General features: G+C 43.5%; 1 protein-coding gene across 1 annotated transcript in view; it reads right to left on the bottom strand.

The window, feature by feature from the left end:
* LOC124031417 (receptor-type tyrosine-protein phosphatase gamma-like) overlaps positions 1 to 18114 on the bottom strand; it is a 306478-nt gene extending 288364 nt beyond the window's left edge. The window contains exon 1 of the mRNA XM_046342630.1: positions 17611 to 18114. Within this exon, the coding sequence (XP_046198586.1) occupies positions 17611 to 17698 (88 nt within the window). The 5' untranslated portion in view covers positions 17699 to 18114. The remainder of the gene's footprint in view (positions 1 to 17610) is intronic.
* Positions 18115 to 19278: the final 1164 nt, after the last annotated feature.

The raw sequence follows: 19278 nt of genomic DNA, 5'->3' as shown, positions 1-19278 counted from the left end.
TAAGTGCCATGGGATCTTTAGTGACCACAGGTGTCAGGACACTTTTTTAACATCCCATCCAAAAGACTACACCCTACACAGGTGTTACTGCCCTGGGTCATTGGGATATTTTTGGGACCTGAGGAAAGAGTGCCTCCTACTGGCCCTCCAACACCACTTCCAGCAGCATCTGGTCTCTCATCAAGGGACCAACCCTGCTTAGCTTAAAAAGCAAGCCAGCAGTGAGATGCAAGGTGGTATGCTGCTGGCTGTAAAATTCAACAGAAATGAAAACTTCAACATTTCTATTCTCCGTAAGGAGCTTTGTGTTTATGTTGTATTCCCCAGTAATAAAGCCTCATACCAGTGATGTTCAGAGCAATGGCTCTCAAACCTGTCCTTGGGGACTCCCAGACATTTCACAGTTTTGTTGTCGCCCTGAGCTAGCTCACCTGATTCAAGTAGTCAAGGGCTTGATGATCAGTTGTCAAGTTGAATCAGGTGTGCTAGCTCTGGAATAGTTAAATACATGAACGGCTGGGGCTCCACGAGGAGAGGTTTGAGAAACACTGGTCCAGAGGGGAGTTTTACATTATCATTTGACTGCCAGCAGAATCTGCAGTGGAAACAGGATCATATTCAGTTACCAGCCATCTGCTGTGTGGAACAACAACACTGCCTGCAACACAAAACACCTCTTTATGTATGTGTTTGTGCTGTGCGTGTGTATATGTGTGTGTGTGTGTGTGTTTGAAAAACGCCTACTGTAACTCATCTTTATACACCTAAACAGAGAGCTGGCTTCTGAATAGAATGGAATACACAAACATACTTTCTTAAGCAATCTGGTACAAGCTACAGTACAACTCAAAAACCTAGCCTCAAAGTACAATAAACACACAGATTATACGAGTGACTCATATGCCCTGATGAAGGCTTTGATTCACGTATCTATTAATATCTGAAGTTAGTTGGACAAAGTGTGAAGAGTGTTTGAGGCAAGGACTTTGTGTTTGTGATCAGAGTGAGACAGAAAGCGAGGGATCCGTATCTCTGTGTCTCCGTTAATTTTAGGTAATAGGCCCAGCAGTCATGTTGAGGCTGGGGTCCGGGCCCTGCTTAATGGCAATTAGATGTTCCTTTTAGATCGTTCGCCCAATGCCTGTCAACACTCTGTCACTTTGGAGATCCTCTGAGTGACGTCGCCTGAGAGCCTATTCAAGATTCAAGTTTCAAGTTTTAATTCCACATGCACAAGTACAGTGAAATGTCTTTCTTGCAAACTCAAAATCCAACAAGACAATAATCAATAATAATGTATTACTAGAGAAAAAAAACGCAGTAATAAAAAATATGAAATACACAATAAAGTAAGCACACTATATACAGGAAATATTTTAAAAGTCAGTTCCAATACCAGATTTACATGTGCAGGGATACTGGAGTGACGGAGGCAGATATGTACAGGGGTAAAGGGAACTAGTTGACATGATAAACAGAGTAGCAGCAGCTTGTATGTGAGTGGGTGTACGGGTGTGTAGAGTCAGTATAAATGTAAGCATATTATGTGTGAGTGAGCAAATGATGGAGAGTGTTTGTGTGTGTGTTGGAGTGACAATGTGTGCGAGTGTGTAGGGCCCTGTGAGTGTGCATAGACACAGTGTAAAGATTGAAATAAAAGGTCAGTAAGATACAGTCCGTGTAGCTATTTTGTTAGCTATTTATGAGTGGTATTGCTTGGGGATAAAAGCTGTTCAAAAGCCTGTTGGTTTCAGACTTGATGCGCATGTACCTCTTGCTGTGCGAAAGCAGAAAAAATAGTCTATGGCTTGGGTGGTTGGAATCTTTGGTTGGACTCTTTTCCGGGCATTCTTTTCACACTGCCTGATATAGAGGTCCTGGATGGCAGGGAGCTCAGCCCCAGTGATGTACTGGGCTGTCCGCACAACCCTCTGTAGCGCCATGCGATCGAGGGCAGTGCTATTGTCATACCAATCAGTGATGCACCCAGTCAATATGGTCTCAATGGTACAGCTGTACCTTTTGAGGATTTGAGGGCCCATGCCAAACTTTTTCAACCTGCTGAGGGGCAAGAGGCACTGCCGCTCCTTCTTCACGACTGTGCGTGTCTTTGGACCATTTTAAGTCTTTAGTGATTTGGACACTGAGGAACTTGAAGCTGTCTACCTGCTCCACTGCTGCCCTGTTGATGTGGATGGGGACGTGCTCGCCCATGATCAGCTCCTTGGTCTAACTGACGATGAGGAAGAGGTTGTTGCTCTGGCACCACACTGCCAGATCAACCCCTCCCTGTAGGCTGACTCATCATCACCGGTGACCAGGCCTACCACCGACGTGTCGTCAGCAAACTTGATAATGGTATTGGAGTTGTGCGTGGACACACAGTTGTGGGTGAACAGGGAAAACATGAGGGAACTAAGCACACACCCCTGTTGGGCCCCTGTGTTAAGGGTCAGCGTGGCGGAAGTGATGTTGCCCACCCTCACCACCTGGGGCCCGTCAAGAAGTCCAGGATTCAGATGCAGAGGGAGGTGTTCAGACCCAGAATCCTAAGCTTGGTGACGAGCTTGGTGGAGAAAATGGTGTGTCAATGAACAGCATTCTCACGTAAGTATTCCTCTTATATAGGAGGGTGAGGGCAGTATGAAGGGTGACTGAGATTGCGTCGTCTATGGATCTGTTGAGCGGTATGTAAATTGTGGGTCTAGGGTGGCGGAGTTAATGTGTGCCATAACAAGCCTTTCAAAGCACTTCATGATTACAGAAGTGCTCCAGGACGGTATTCATTGTGGAATGAAGCCTTAGAGTTCTTAGAAACAGGGAGGATTGTGGTCATTTAAAATGAAGGGATTACAGACTGGGAACAGGAGAGGTTGAAAATTACTGTGAATATACCTGCCAGTTTTTCTGCACATGGTCTGAGAACGCGCACTGGAATACTGTCGGTGCCCGGGCCTTGCAAGTGTTGACCTGATTAAAGACCTATCTCACGTTGGCCTCGGAGAGCGCGATCACCCAATCCTCTGGGTCGGTGACGGCCCTCACACCCGGCTCAATGTTGTTGTTGTCAAAGCATGCATAAAATGCATTGATTTCGTCTTGTAGAGAGGCATCGTTGATCAGATTACGATTGGGTCATCCTTTGTAACCGGTAATGGACTGTATGTGGCAGGCGTCGGAGCCTGTGTTATATGATTCCACCTTATTTCTTCATTGTCCTTTTGCTCATTTGTTGACTATGCGGAGGTCATAACGAGCCTTCTTGTATTTATTCCTGTCTTTAGCAGTAGCATCAGGGTTGCCTACAATAGCTCTGTGTATGGTAGAACTGTTCTTTAGTTGAGCGCCAACCTCACTTTTGATTGGGGAAGCAGCAAACCCTCACCGTGGGTACAACATCACTGATGCATTTTCTAATGAAGCAGCTGATGGAGGTGGATAGCTCGTCCATGTTACCGACGGAATCTTGAAACATATTCCAATCAGCGCTGGCAAAGCAGTCCTGTAGCATAACCTCTGATTCTGGTGACCATTTCACAACGGCGCAAATCGCAGGTACTTCCTATTTCAGCATCTGCTTGTAAACAGGAAGCAATAGTACAGAGTCATGATCTGATTTGCTGAATGGCGGATGGGGGAGGGTCTTGTATACTTGCTTGTGGATAGAATAGCGGTAGTCTAGAACTGTATCGTCCCTAGTGGCATTGGGAGACGTGTTGATGGAAGTTGGGCATCACGTGTCTTAGTGATGCAGAATTAAACCAGAAAGGCAACCTCTGGGTGTAGGTTTTCATGCTTGTTTATAGCTTTGCACAGTTCGTGAAGCGTCAGCTTGTTATATTTCTTGTCCTGAGGTGGAATGTACACAGCAGTCACGATAAAAACTGAAAACTCCCTTGGGAGGTAGAAGGGTCGGCATTTGACCATCAGGTATTCCAAAAAGACTGAACAGTGGGTTGACATTTCCACCACACTGGAATTAGCACACCAGTTGGAGTTGATTAAGAGGAAAACCCCTCCTCCCTTCAATTTCCCCGACTCCACTGTCCTGTCCGCCCAGTGAACGGAGAATCCATCGAGTTGGATACCCATGGGGAGTATCTTGTCTGAAAGCCATGTTTCTGAAAAGCAAAGAATATTGCAGTTCAAGAGTCTCGATGGTGGCAAATCCACGATCATAGGTCATCCATCTTATAATCAAGTGACTGTACATTAGCCAGTAGAATGTAGGGAAGAGGTGGCCGGTTTTCCCTTCGCCTTAATCTCACCAGGATCCCCCCTCCCTTGCCTCTGTAATGCCGCCGCTTCCTCTTGGGTAGCCCGAACATTTAGTTGGAGTTACATAGGAACTTGCACCAGTACGAGCACCAAAGGCCCTCAAACAAAGGCACAAGGGAAAGAGGATAAGAGGAATAATAGACAGCAAGAGAGAGAGGGGGATGGACCAGAAAGAAGAGAAAGAGAGAAAATGGAGTAGAGAAAGAGGGAGATAGGGATGCATACAGAGAGAGTTTGGAGAAACGTATCAGGAGTTTATCTAACTCCACTAATGAGATATATCATTATTATTTTTAATAAAACAGTCTGTTAGTCATTGTCCTTCTATAAAATTGCATCTGCAGTCACGGCTCCACTAAACCTTGTGGTGAAAAGTATGTCAATGGAAGCTTTGTTCAAAACCTATTCTAAACAGTGTCCTTCATTATACTTTTGACATAAAATCACTTCCAAGCACTTAACTGATAACAGTCGACATAGACATTCACTCTCGTTTGAGATTATATCAGAATCCTGAGCTGAATACAGTTAAAAGGCATTTATTGTGCCCTTTTATAGGATCTATTGAAAAGGTGCCATACTCAGTATCTAGAGGCTCAGGGTCCAGCTCTGGAAATATCCCTACTGTGCAAATAAACTAAAACATATACAACAAATAAAAAGGGAGATGTGTTGGACTAAAGCATGGAAGTACATTAAGCAAGTTTTTGGATGCAAAAAACGAAGTTCGCTGAAGGACAACGAACACAAAAAACTTTGCATATCAAAGCAGATTTAATTCTGCAAACTCCATTGAGATCCCTAACATTTCTGTGTCTCTGCAGAGTGCGTCTCCGTGTGCCACCTAGAAAGTGTTCTGGAGCGTCAGGCTTGGCTGGGTTCCATTAGATTTCCCCCGCGGGTCATCCATCGGCCCCAGGACGGGCGAGAGAGCGCCCAGCCCCGAGGTGATTAACGGAAGAAAGATGGCTGCGGTCCCAGCGTAAATCCAGAGGGGTTTCAGGTGGAACACAGGCGCTTGTCTACCGATGAGGAATGGTACTGAGCCTGGCCCAATCCTGCCTGGAAATCTCTCCTCTCACTACTCACTCCATTCTCACTCCATCCATTTTAAAGAACAAAGGAAGAGAAGGCGAGTGTGTTGGGCGAGGGGGAGAAATAAAGAAGAAAGAGAGGGGGAGAATAAAGAAGAAAGAGAGTGTGAGGGAGAGAAAGAAAAGAAAAAGAAAGAAAGAAAGAAAGAAAGGAGCGAGTGAGTGAGTGAAACACAGGGGAAAGAAGATGGAGAGACCGAGCAAACAAGAGTGAAAGAGAGAATGGAAGAGAGAGAGCGAACGGAAGAGAAAGAGAGAACGGAAGAGAGAGAAAGAGAAGGAGAGCTGGGCGATCGAGAGGGAGAGAAGGGAGGAGAGCACGAGAGGAAACCTGCGAACCCCCAGGGTAATATTAGTGAGGCCCATCTGTTGAACATCTGGACTGAGGAGCCAAACACTTCCAGCACCCTGATCAGGAAATCAGAGAGGACAGAGAGTCTCTCTGTGACCATGATGGAGGACATAGATGAAGCGATAGATATAGATAGATATTACTACCGAGCACATGAGGCATACAGGTGACTTTGAGCAAACATATGATTAGAGTAAACACAATACATTACATTTTGAGAGGAAATGTTATGTCCTAGAGATGTTTTGAGAGGGTCATAACATGCAATAATATGGGACACAAGACACAAGTCATTCAGTAATATCAGAAAACAAGAGACTTGAATGAGACCAGTAAGAAGAGTGACACCCCAAGATACAGCATCCACCACCCAGTGAGTCCAAAACACAGGGGATCAAGAGACAGGATGACAGAAGCGGTAGTATCAGCAGCTCAGAACACCCATCTTCATCTCCACGTCCATCCAACTGGAGTGAAGTGTCACCAGGCCAGGTCAGTCAGAGAGGCAATCTCTTCATTGTCAAGTTAAGAATAAATAAAAAATAAAATCTACCTAAAGATGGGGGGGGGGAGTACTGATACATCTTACCTCTACCATATGAAATGTAATTTATGACATACATAATTGCACAGCAATAAATGCAAAGATCTCTCTCTTTCTCTTTCTCTCTGATATGAAAGTCAACTGTGAAAGCACAGGAATACGGATGATACTGGAGTATTACGCCAGGTGCTGATGGTGGGGGTGAATGACCACACAGAAACGCTGCCGTGTAGGCTTGGGCGGTATACTGTATATTCCGTATACCGGGGGATTTTGAAATATCTAAATTATACAACACTGCTTATAATTATAAGTGAACTATCTAAGTTGTGCCAAATCAATTATTTTCAGTTCAGTTCTCCAGCTATGCATTTGGTTAGCTAACTTGCTAGCTAAGTGACTAGCTTGCAAGAGCAAGCTTCTTGGTTACAGCAGAGACAATCAATCCCCTTCTGGATCAAGATCACTGCTGCCTAAATTATTTATGTGGATCATTTTTTTAAACAAAAAAAATCTAAAATATATATATTTTGACGTTTGGAAAAAAAAAACACACTTTGTGTGCACTGCCGGTAATACCATATATGGTATGTAGTTCAGGAACTGTATGAAGGTATGAAAATCTGGATACCGCCCAACCCTACTGCTGTGTCAGAGGAAAATACCACCGTATTCAAACGGCCTGATAATTATAGCTTGGTGCTAGGAATGGGAAGTTTCTATAAAAAATATAAAAAAATAACATTTATTACCCCAAAGGTGGCAAGTCACAGGAATCAATATGGCTCCCATTAAACACTGCCTCTCCACGTGCTGCTCGAAGAAAGAAGTAGCTTTCTCTCTCTTCATCTCTCCTCTTCTGCATTTGCTCTGAAGCTCTTTTTTTTCTCATTCCCAGGCGTGATCTTTAAGAAAGGACTTTAACAAGCAGAACACTCTTCTAACTCTCAAATCCCACCTCTGAGGGGAATTCCAGCTAATGAATTTTATGAGATTATTAATGAAAGACATGAGGCGCATTAATCTCCTAAGGAGATGCATACTTTAAAGCAGGGGTGGGCAAACATTTTGGCTCAAGGGACACATCAGGATTTCAAAAATCAGCAGTGGGCCGCACAGATTCTGTGGGGAATGATTTGTTGGTCAAAATATATTTGCAGGCCAGAAAAAGGGCTGTTATTTAAAAACATATAGGTCCATTATACACTATATATACAACAGTATGTGGACACGCCTTCAAATTAGTGAAGTTGGCTCTTTCAGTCACACCCATTGCTGATAAAGAGTATAAAATTGAGCACACAGCCATGCAATCTCCATAGACAAACATTGGCAGTAGATTGAAAGTCACTGACCTCTTCAATAAGGCCAATGTGGCACCTTCACAGGATGCCACATTTCCAACAAGACAGTTTATGTAAGTTCTGCCCTGCTAGAGCTGCCCCGGTCAACTCTAAGTGCTGTTGTTGTGAAGTAAAAATGTCTAGAACAATTGGTAGGCCACACTGGCTCACAGAATGAGACCACCGAGGGCTGAAGCGCGTAGTGTGTAAAAATCATATGTCCTCGGTTGCAACACTCACTACTGAGTTACAAGCTGCCTCTGGAAGCAACGTTAGCACAATAACTGTTTGTCGGGAGCTTCATGAAATGGGTTTCCATGGCCGAGCAGCCGCAAACAAGCCTAAGATCATCATGCGCAATGCCAAGCGTTGGCTGGAGTGGTGTAAAAGCTCGCCACCATTGGACTCTGGAGCAGTGGAAATGCGTTCTCTGGAGTGAGGAATCACGCTTCACCATCTGTCAGTCCGACAGATGAATCTGGGTTTGGCGGATGTCAGGAGAATGCTGCCTGTCCGAATGCATAGTGCCAACTGTAAAGTTTGGTGGAGGATAAATAATTGTCTGGGGCTGTTTTCAATGGTTTGGGCTAGGCCCCTTAGTTCCATTGAATGGAAATTTTAACGCTACAGCATACAATGACATTCTAGATGATTCCGTGCTTCCAACTTTGTGGCAACAGTTTGGTGAAGGCCCTTTACTGTTTCAGCATGACAATGCCCCTGTGCACAAAGTGAGGTCCATTCAGAAATGATTTGTCGAGATCAGTGTGGAAGAACTTGATTGGCCTGCAGAGAGACCTGACCTCAACCCCATCGAACAGCTTTGGGATACATTGGGACGCCAACTGCGAGCCAGGCCTAATCACCCAACATCCGTGCCTAACCTCACTAATGCTTTTGTGGCTGAATGGAAGTAAGTCCCCAGAGCAATGTTCCAACATCTAGTGGGAAAGCCTTCCCAGAAGAGTGGAGGCTGTTATAGAAGCAAAGGGTGGAAGAACTCCATATTAATGCCCATGATTTTGGAAAGAAATGTTCAACGAGCAGGTGTCCACATACCTTTGGTCATGTAATCTAATTTTTACATACTTTCTACATAGTTTTAGACGTTCAAGTGTGGCCTGAAATAATATCCCCCATGCTAAAAGCTGACGTGGACTCTGTGAAACTGTCCTCTCATTCTTGGATTGACAGGGAGGCACCCCAGACACCCAACCAGCAGTGTTTCTGTTGATGTGATTCTGTACACTCAGTATTCATAATGGCTGGTTGGGGCTGCTTGTGCTACTGTGATTTGTGAAGGATCAATCTATCTGACTTTCACTATAGCTGTGACAAATGACTGTGGTGTGACATTGACCATCACACCTTTTCACTGCAGATTCAGCATTGGGTGACTGGCAGTGATCTGCATGCATTACTTTAGTACACAAACAAAAATGGTCAGAGCGAGAGAGACAGAGAGAGAGAGAGCGCGAGAGAGAGAGAGCGCGAGAGAGAGGGAAAGCGCAAGAGAGAGAGAGCGAGATGGGCAGCGGGAGAAGGCATTGAAGTTTAAACAGCCTCCCCAGAAGTAAGACAAATTGGGCAGTGCAGCCAACTCCACAGCCCTTGTCCCCATCTCTCAGGGGAGGAAGCCAACATCTCCCAAGCATTAAAGTGGAAAAACCAATGCCACTGTGAGAATTTAATGAGGAGGGCTCATACTGCTCTCTACTCTCAGGCCTGCCGCTGACTCTGTGACACAACACTTCATGGCGTGTGGTGATTTTCTCAATTTTTTTTTTTTTTTTTTTTTTTTTTTTTTAAAACTTTGCCAGGGAAATGGGAGTGGATATCAAGGCTGTAACCTGCCAAGACCTCTCAGTCACCCTAGTGCAACACTAATGCATTTGGACAGTGGAAAGGGCATGCCACATCCCTGTGACTATTATTCTTTAGGAGCAGGCAGACATTACACAGTTTATCAACCTCTCTAAAATGCAACACCTATGAGAAACAAGTGGGGCAATGAAAGGAAACAATTATCCTGGTTCGGTCCACTGACAAATAACAGTAGGAGTGAAGCGTTATTTAAAAAAAAAACATAATTATTTCAGTTCAGTTCACCAGTAGCCTCTATTCCATTCTACTGTATTCTGTTCAAGCAAAAGTGTTCGCTGTTTTAACTTCATTACAGCCTTGCCTCTCCAACACATAGTTGTTAATGGAGAAAGGCTAAAGTTAAGTTGCTAAAGCTTTCCCAAAAGAGTCTAGCCTCACTCAGAGCAGAAAATGGCATCGCAGCAGATTTGTGTTTGCTTTGTAAATATTTGATGGAGGTACAAATCATGAGTGATTGGACGATTGGAGGGAGAGCCTTGACTTTGTTTTGAAACTGCCGGTGGAAGGGAGTAAAAAGGTCCAGAATCGATGAAGGGGGTGAAAATAAGAATTTATTTAAAGAGAGGCAGGAAGATATGCAGGCTAGGAGGCGAGGGGTTCGGCGAAAGGGGGAACGGTGATGGATGAAGTTTAGCACTCTCTCACCAAGGGTCTGATTGAGTGGCCGAACAAACACAGTGAATTAATGACAGTGATAATCCAAAGTAAGCACATTGGGAAACTGACTGAGCTTCGTATAAACAATTTCAGACACCCCCCCCCCCTCAATGTTATCTTAAAATAAAAGTTCAAAAGTCAAATGAAAACGGTCCCAATACAGAAAAAAAATAAGTCTAATGGTCCAGTTCAAATGTGCCATGAGTCACACTGTACGGTAATGAAACTAAAGGTATGTATTTAGTCACTAGCATCCCAGACAGAAGGTCATCATTCAAAATGATATACTTAAGTATCCTCAGCAGTTTGCATCTTGATGCTGACATTGAGGCTAATGTTGAATCTTAATTATTAATTGTTTATTGCATTAATGTATCCAATTGCCAATACCACCCATCATTGAGCACTCAACCCCCACACATAACCACACAGACCGTTGTGTGTGTGTGTGTGTGTCCTTGCTGAGTCTATACTTAGCATTCCATGGTTGCTAGAGCAGCGGTAACAGAGGATCACTTGACAACCTCACAGGACAAAATGCATTTAACTTCATCGGCACTGGCTTGAGCTGCTTAATGTGTTATTAATGTCTCCTCCATGGCTACAGAAGCATGCTAACTGCGACTGCAGAGTAAGGTAGAGACAGAGAGAGGGAGAACAAGGCTGAGCCTGAAAACTCAGAAGTGGGATAGTAAACTGAGGAGTAAAACAATGTTATATTATAAGGTAGTATAAGACTAGTACTACTCACATGTGAAACCCATTATAATTAGAAATGTGATATTGCCCACTTCTTGACACCAAGAAAATTCGGGACTTTACACTGTGGCTTATTATCGCAAATCATTATTCATACGAATCATTTAGAAAACTATGAGAAAAGGTTGCAGTCTTTTTAGTTGCATTTTTAAATAATCACGGTATGTTTAATAAATCACTGTGTGTTTATTTCATGAAAATAACTCAAAATAAACATATATATTAATCATTAATTTCCCTTAGCCTCCTTTTTCAATTACAATGTTCAGTCTAACCGTGTGGGCGTTTTGATACAAACGTAAATATATTTCAACAATGGGTTGGTCAAAACAAGCATTGTGATTGGTTGAGACACCTTCTAAGACATACTAAAAAATCTGTTAAGCACGGCTAGCCTGGGACGAAAATAATTGCCATTTGGTTTTCTGTTCCATATGAAAAATCCTTGCGCATTCACTGTCCCATCAGCCCAGCCAATTCATGACCTTGATCTCCACTGTAAAAAGCATCTAGACATTATTTCCTCTTGTTTGTACCAACCTTGCTGTCTGTATCTCGACATTTGCAACAGTGCTTCAATATTGAAATTCGTTCTCCACTGTCCTATTGAGAACGTGTCAGGGTGAGATGGACTTTTCTCAGCCAGTCGAAATCATGAATGAGCAATCATTTTTTTTAGATGTATACAAAGGAATGTTGGTAGAAAAACAGGTCAAACTAAATTAAATGCAGCTACTTTGCTGTTATTCTAGCTGCATGGTTTGACGTCACTGTGTTCGCCATAGTTGGCTAGCTAGCAAGCAATGGATAAGAGCATTGCCAACCAGCATGGCAACGGAACATTGAGAATGAACAACTGGGTCGCGTCCATAGATATAGAACAAAAAGACTTCACGACTGTGTCGCGTCTCTGGCAGCCTAACCGATAGAATGAACGGCCGGCTTGGCTAGCAACCATAGTGTGGGGACTAGGCCTATATTTTTGTTGAGGGATAAAATAGTAGCCTATGAATACATTTATCAAAATCAAGTTTTTTATTTATTTGGTAATTCATTGCAACAAAAGCAACTGTACACTCGAGGTTGTGTAAAACTACCTTTTTAGCACGGCTGTGCTGATTTACGGTACTCGGCTCTGCCTTGTGGCTATGAGCACACCCGTGCTAAACAAGTAGTTTTGCACAGCCTCTCATGTAAAATTGCTTTACCACATACACAGCCCTGCTTGGCAGATAGGATCGTCTCGACTGCAGAGCCCACCCCACTAACCCCTTCAAGGAGGATAGGGGGATATTTATGCTAAATAAAAGATGACTGGTCAGTATAATCAGATCAGATTGTGATGGCATGCTGTGGGTCAAAAAGTCCATCCACCTGAACAGTCTGAAATTACAGGTGTTTTATTTCAGAAAGCTCTTACACTAAAATGGTATTATCATAATGTTCAGTGTTATTTCGACCTCACAGTGTAGAATTATATTTTTTTTAATGAATATTGTGTTTTTGACTGCACTGCCCCTTTAAAACGTTCAATGTCGAACTACCCTGGATCACAAAAAAAGTGAAGAGGAAGTGAAGAGGAACGGAGTGAAAGGAGACTTTCACTGTTCAAAGAGGCTAAGAAATCAATTGGAGATATTTCAAGACAAATCAAATATGTTGCAATGGATTGTCTGCACTCAATAGAGGACGTACAGCTAAATGGCTTGATAGAGAACATAAGAGCCGTAACCTAGGTGGGTTTCTGTCAAAACAACTGCAGAGACCGAAAATCTATCACTAGGCAAACACCATACAACTAACTCCATTCCATTTGTTTGTGACGAAACCCCACTTTTCATCTATCTAACAACAACAATCAAATCTGTAAAAATAAACAGATAATCAGACTTCCCCTCCTCACCCGACAGCCTGTCAGTCCTGGGAGTTTTAACACCGACCAATCCACGGAACTGACATCCTCCCTGGCACCACTCCGCTCCCCAGGCTCCAGGGACAGGCAGCCTGGCAGGCAGCGTTACCGGCACAGAGGGGGTGAGAGTTTAACCCTCTCTCTGTCTCACCCCCCCACTCCCTCTCACAGCAGGCATCACATGGTGAGCTGGGCTGTCCATTACATTTAGAGGCCTGCATGCACGCCAGGTCTGATAAGAGCAGTGGCAGGGTTTCGGGGAATGGGAGGAGGAGTGTATGGCCTGTCAGTAGTCTGTCTGGTCACTAAACAGTTCCTGTTACGCCCTCTGGTCTCCCGTCTTCACCCCATCCCTGTTCAACCTGGGTGTCTGTGACAGTACTGCCAGGAGAGAGGTAACTCTCTGCAGGTTGCTGTCACCTCTACTGCAGCCCGACATTCAGCGCTCCAAAAGGGACATTGGAAATGCTACGACTTGCCTTTTCTCAACCTCTAATCTGCCTCTCTGGTAAACAGGGCAAGAGTACTTGAATTGAAGATAAGTATGTGCAGCAAGGTCTAAATCATTTGACATGTGCGCAATTAACTCTTGCTATTATCTTCCATTGCCCTTTGTCACCTTCATCACCCATTGTAAGGTAAATATTTTGACCGTTGTTACTAATCCATGTATTAGAATACATGGGATACAGTACAATACAATTATATGAAAGTATTACAGGCAGTATATTCCAGGCACTTCAAATTAAACATAAGCAAGATGTGTGATTGAAAAAGTATCTACTTCAATGCATGTTGTGGGATAATGGACACCCTGCATCTAACAGCATGAGATATGCTTCTCACACAGAGAGAGAGAGAGAGAGAGAGAGAGAGAGAGAGAGAGAGAGAGAGAGAGAGAGAGAGAGAGAGAGAGAGAGAGAGAGAGAGAGAGAGAGAGAGAGAGAGAGAGAGAGAGAGAGAGAGAGAGAGAGAGAGAGAGAGAGAGGGCTGGGCAGGAAACACGCTAACTGAACTGGAGCACACTGGAAGCAATCAGAACGAGCCCACAAAAAGAGAGGGAGAACAGAAAGAACAGAGAAAGAGAGAGAGCTTGTTTCAAAGCAGCAAAGGGCAGACCGGTGAATAATTCCAGAACCTTGAAGGAAATGATGGGAAACTCCCACCCCTTCCAATGGAAAATAACCCAGTGAAGACTTGATTAAAACAACGAGCTGGAACAGTAGAAAAGGCGACGCCAAAGCCCACTGTTGAATGAAGCAGCTTTTATTTTCAGCAGTCCATTAAGCCCAAGAGCTGTGGCAGGAAAAAGGGAAGGCAGCCCGGAATCTTCCCAGCACGGACCGCGTTTCCCAGCAGCTCACTGGGCTTCGGGATTTATGAGGCGAAAAACTGATGAGAGATAGATTAAACAACGGGAATGCCGCACTCAGCAGAAATGCTGATGAAAACTCTAAACACAGATTTTCAATGATGTAAATGATCATTATTATTATGAGTATTGTGAAAATATTAATTAGTAGTAATATTAGCATTAATAATTGCCCTATTGTTGTATATAACAGCATGCATACCAGAAAGCTAATTCTGATAACTCCAATAAACACAACACATTGCAGTGTGCTGTCGTATAGCTCAGCATCTCTCTCCACAACCCACACTTTCCTCAAGAACCCTGTACAAAATCACTAAGCAACTGCAACATGACAGCGTCCCACGCAGTTAACTGTCTGCTTCCCCCCATATCTTTTAATCAATCTATTAGGGGGAGCTTGGCGATGATGACAGGCCAAGCGACTGATAAAGTGACCTGGCGGACATTTGAGCTGCTCCGGTTTGTGCGTGAGGCAGATAATAGCCAGCGCTGGAAGAGATGATGATGATGATAATGTTGCTACTGAGGCCAAGAGTATATCCAATCTTCCCTAAATGTCAACCTTTACTATTGTACGCTGTAACTCTGAATTTAAGGCACAGCCTGCTCAGATAGAATGAAATAATGTGTTTATTATCCTATCAGGCTCAAACAATTGCACTCTCCCCAGATGACAATGAAGGGAAGGTAAATAAATAAAAAAGGAGAGGAAAATGAAAAGATGTGCTGGCTAAGGAGCTTCTCATAAGATTACAATGACTGTTCTGTTTTGCTTGTTCTGTCAACAACATACAATCATTTCACAGACATGGGGACTGATCGAAGGCCAAACAGATCTCTTTCCCCCTCTCCCCGTCTTTCCTCCTAGGCTCTCTGGTCTGAATGGTGGAGAGGTGAATGAGGCGATGTGTTCTGTCTTTCATTACCAGCCTGGCTGTGACTGGACCCATCGTACCCTCACATCCAGACTGGAGGTGGAAGCTGGTGCTCTGTGGCAGGAGACACCCCGCAGTGAAATTCAGCACTTTATATATCCCAAACAGATGCTTTGGCGTCCCCAATACACAGTAAGAAAATGTACTATTTCGGGAGACTGAAGAGTGCAGCAGCCTCTTTCACAGAAACATGACAAGAAAAATAAAGTTGCCATTTTGTCCGTCTGTCTACAGTGTTCAGTTGTATTGTTGGAAGACCTGACGCTGAAGGAGACAGTTGAAAACAGTAAAGCACTTTTAATGAGCAGGGGTAAAGATAACAGTTTGTAAAAAAAAAAAAAAAAAAAACGATTAGTCCTATAAACTACTTAATAATGAGGCAGGCTATACAAAAGAGAAAATATTGGTGATCAAATACAAAATCGTATATTCTCAAACTTTTAGTCATTTGGTGTCTCTTTCACTCTCTTACAGTCATAACTAAAAAACGATCGCTTTAGTCATACAACTGCTTGCGGCAACTGCTGCACATGATACAGTACATCATAGAAGTGATCACACTCTGCTTTTCTCTCCGTGTACTACTAACTGATCCCACTCAAACCCCTAGCACACAGCAGGCTGATACCTTGACGTTTGGCACACTGCGTGTGTTTGACCTTCTGTGACCTGTTCCTCAAGCATTCATCACCTCTAATGATAAATCACGTTTGAAATGTTGATTTGTCAGGAAAGTAACCTTCGTTATGTTTCATCGCAGACAAACGGTACAAACCAGGGGTGATGAATTATATTTGGTTTTGGATTTGCAAAGAGCACACAGCACAGTAATAGATTATTACTTTCACATTTCAGAATGAGATCAAATATGACAAGTTAATCAAACACACAGAGAGATAAAGAGAGAGGGAGCAGAGAGAGAGAGTGAGAGACACACACAATGTATTTCTACATGTAAATGAGCATTAAACGGTTATGGTTTGCTTATTCACTTCATCCATCACCTGTAGCTGGATACTAGGCATTCAATTACATAATATCTCTTCAGTGTAAAGGAATGCAATTGCACATCTAGGATACATGGGAATTACAATGTGTGTATTGGCTTCCAAATACCGGCACAAAACGCAATTTGTAATGCATCTCATTCAAATGTAATAGTTGATCGTTTGATTTAGCAAAAAAATAAACACTATTGGATTTGTGTTGCGGATTCCAGGAGCGTCCATCGCAGCGCCTTCACATCAAGGGATTGTCAAGCGGGCAATAAATACATTTCTTGGACATGGTGTAATGATGATCAAATTCTAAAAGCTTGAGGAAAGTCCAGCTCAAGGTCACCCAAATTAAAATCATACCAAAACAGCCATAGGGACAGTGGTGTGAATCCTCTAAGCTCCCGTGCGATATATAGCCTATAGCCTATATATTAGTCCCAAATCACAAGGAACTGTATTCGTCTGAGCAAAGTCAAATATTGACAATTATTGACAAATATTGACAATTATTTACAGGAATGTTTCTATTTACCATTCCAAATGATGAAGCTCCGTGACCAACATTTACATTGATGCAGGCAATCATTTTTCTCTCATTTTATTTTTTTGCCAAGTCAGAACGGAGTTTTTGAACATTGCGCCACGACTCAAGGATGTTTTAACTCAGTACCGGCGTCAAATGGACGACACATTTGGGTAGCCTATTTATTTGTGTCAATTACCTGCTGTTGCTGCGCGCTAACGATGACCGGTTTATATGCTTTATGGGTTTATGCATAACCTTGTAGTTAGACGCAATTGTAATATGATATAATAGGCTATACAACGATAAATCTACGTGTTTTCAATGCCGTTGATTTGCCTTTCCGCACTGTAGCCGCACGGTTTGGAGATAACGGTTTCGTTGCATTGGCGCTCCGCGCTGTTAATTATCAAGGCTATTTCTGATGATTGCAATTCTTTTCAGATCGTTGTTGCAACAAGAAACTATATTGTTTATAGGTTATACTAATTATTATCATGAGCTTTCCTGTTGGTATAGCCTACCGAATACCCCGCCGCGTGTTAATCTGGGGGTAAAGTGGAAGGGAGTTTCACCACCTTTGGACGGACAGTATAGCCTACTAGAGATGTATTCACAAACAAATTGCAGTGGAAAAGCAAATACTTTTGCGAGAGAAATATATATTTCCATAATCCCAAATGGTATCGTGGAACGTGGCTGTTGTCTGATTGAATGTGTAGCCTAGCATAGAGCCTAATTATTATTTTTTAAATCGCATGGAACAAATTGGCACAAAATTATGTGATAGGCTACTGCACACCATGTCATCATTACATTACATTAATATTCCACTCGTGTATGAGCCGAGTTTAGTCATTTAGTCACTAATGTTTCCTAGCCTACTACACGACTTCTCAAGTCATGAAAATCACCAAGCTTAGATAAGAGGAGAGATGTGACTTCGAAAAACTTACCAGGATGACAGTCTGCCCAAAAGAGCACGAAGGCAGACAAAATCAGAGACAAGATCCACCAGCAACACGATTGCAGTAGCCTCCGCATGACAAAATGAACATCGAGAGCAAAAAGGGCAACTGTTGAGTTATCCGTCTGATCAAAATATCAATGTCTGCTGCGTAAAAGCAGCGCAAATGCTGCTAAATGTAGGCTAGTGACTGTTCAGTGAAATTCAGTGCGGGTCTGGAACGTCCAGAAAATAGTATTTACTTCTCAAAACCTCCTTCCAAACAGCTTCTTGATACTCCCCAAAAAAAACATGTCAGTTAGTAGAGATATAGCTTTCGAGCTTCAATCAGTTCATTTATCAAGGATAGAATAGATAGGAGCAGAGGACGCTAGTGGCAGTAGTCCATGCAGCGGAGAGCTGCAGCGGTTCTGCTGGCGAAAACAGAGAGAGAATAGTTGGAGCGGCACTGGAAGTGTTCCATTCCTCCATCCAGGAAGTAGCGTGTGTGCCAAAGTCTGGCAGAGACTTTAAAACAGGCTTGGGAGAAAAGGCGAGGAGAGGAGGGAGAGAGGTGCAGAGAGAGAGAGAGAGAGAGATGCAGAGCTCAATCCTCCGGATCCTAGCGCCTGGGAGTATTAACTATTAAAGCAATAGTATACAGTTTACATGTAAATGCCCACTGTAGAAATCCACGTTTTCGAGCTGAAAAATGATGGTCCATGATGGTGAACAACGATTTAAATCAACAAGTTATAATTTTAGTCAAAATATGATACATTCCCACTTCTGTGCTAATCCTTGTGAAAGAGGTGTCTTTTCCTATGATACCATCCTGATTCTCCACTGACATTTTCAACCTCTCCCTGACCCATTCTGTAATACCAACATGTTTCAAGCAGACCACCATAATCCCTGTGCCCAAGAACGCCAAAGTAACCTGCCAAAATGACTACTGCCCTGTAGCACTCACATCTGTAGCCATAAAATGCTTGCATATTGCCCCAACAGATCCACAGATTACGCAATCTCCATTGCACTCCACACTGCCCTTTTTCACCTGGAGAAAATGAACACCTATGTGACAATGCTGTTCATTGACAACAGCTCAGCATTCAACACCATAATGAACCTCCAAGCTCATCACTAAGCTAAGGACACTGGGACTAAACTCCTCCCTCAGCAACTGGATCCTCGACTTCCTGACGGGCCACCCCCAGGTGGAAAGGGTAGGTAATAACACATCTGCCACGCTGATCCTCAACACGGGGGCCCCTCAGAGGTGCGTGGTCAGTCCCATCCTGTACGCCCTGTTCACTCGTGACTGCACAGCCAGGCTCGACTCCAACACCATCATTAAGATTGCCGATGACGCAACAGTGGTAGGCCTGATCACCGACAACGATGAGACAGCCTATAGGGAGGAGGTCAGAGACCTGACCGTGTGGTGCAAGGACAACAACCTCTTCCTCAATGTGATCAAGACAAAGGAGATTATTGTGGACTACATGAAAAGGAGGACCGAGCACGTCCCATTCTCATCGACGGGGCTGTAGTGGAGCAGGTTGAGAACTTCGAGTTCCTTGGCGTCCACATCACCAACAAACTAACACGGTCCAAACACACCAAGACAGTCGTGAAGAGGGCACGACAAAACCTATTCCCCCTCAGGAGACTG

Source organism: Oncorhynchus gorbuscha, linkage group LG03 (genome assembly GCF_021184085.1).
Source record: "Oncorhynchus gorbuscha isolate QuinsamMale2020 ecotype Even-year linkage group LG03, OgorEven_v1.0, whole genome shotgun sequence".
NCBI classification, from domain to species: Eukaryota; Metazoa; Chordata; class Actinopteri; order Salmoniformes; family Salmonidae; genus Oncorhynchus; species Oncorhynchus gorbuscha.
Note: the sequence above shows the minus strand (reverse complement) of the source record. Positions and strands in the feature narration are given on the sequence as shown.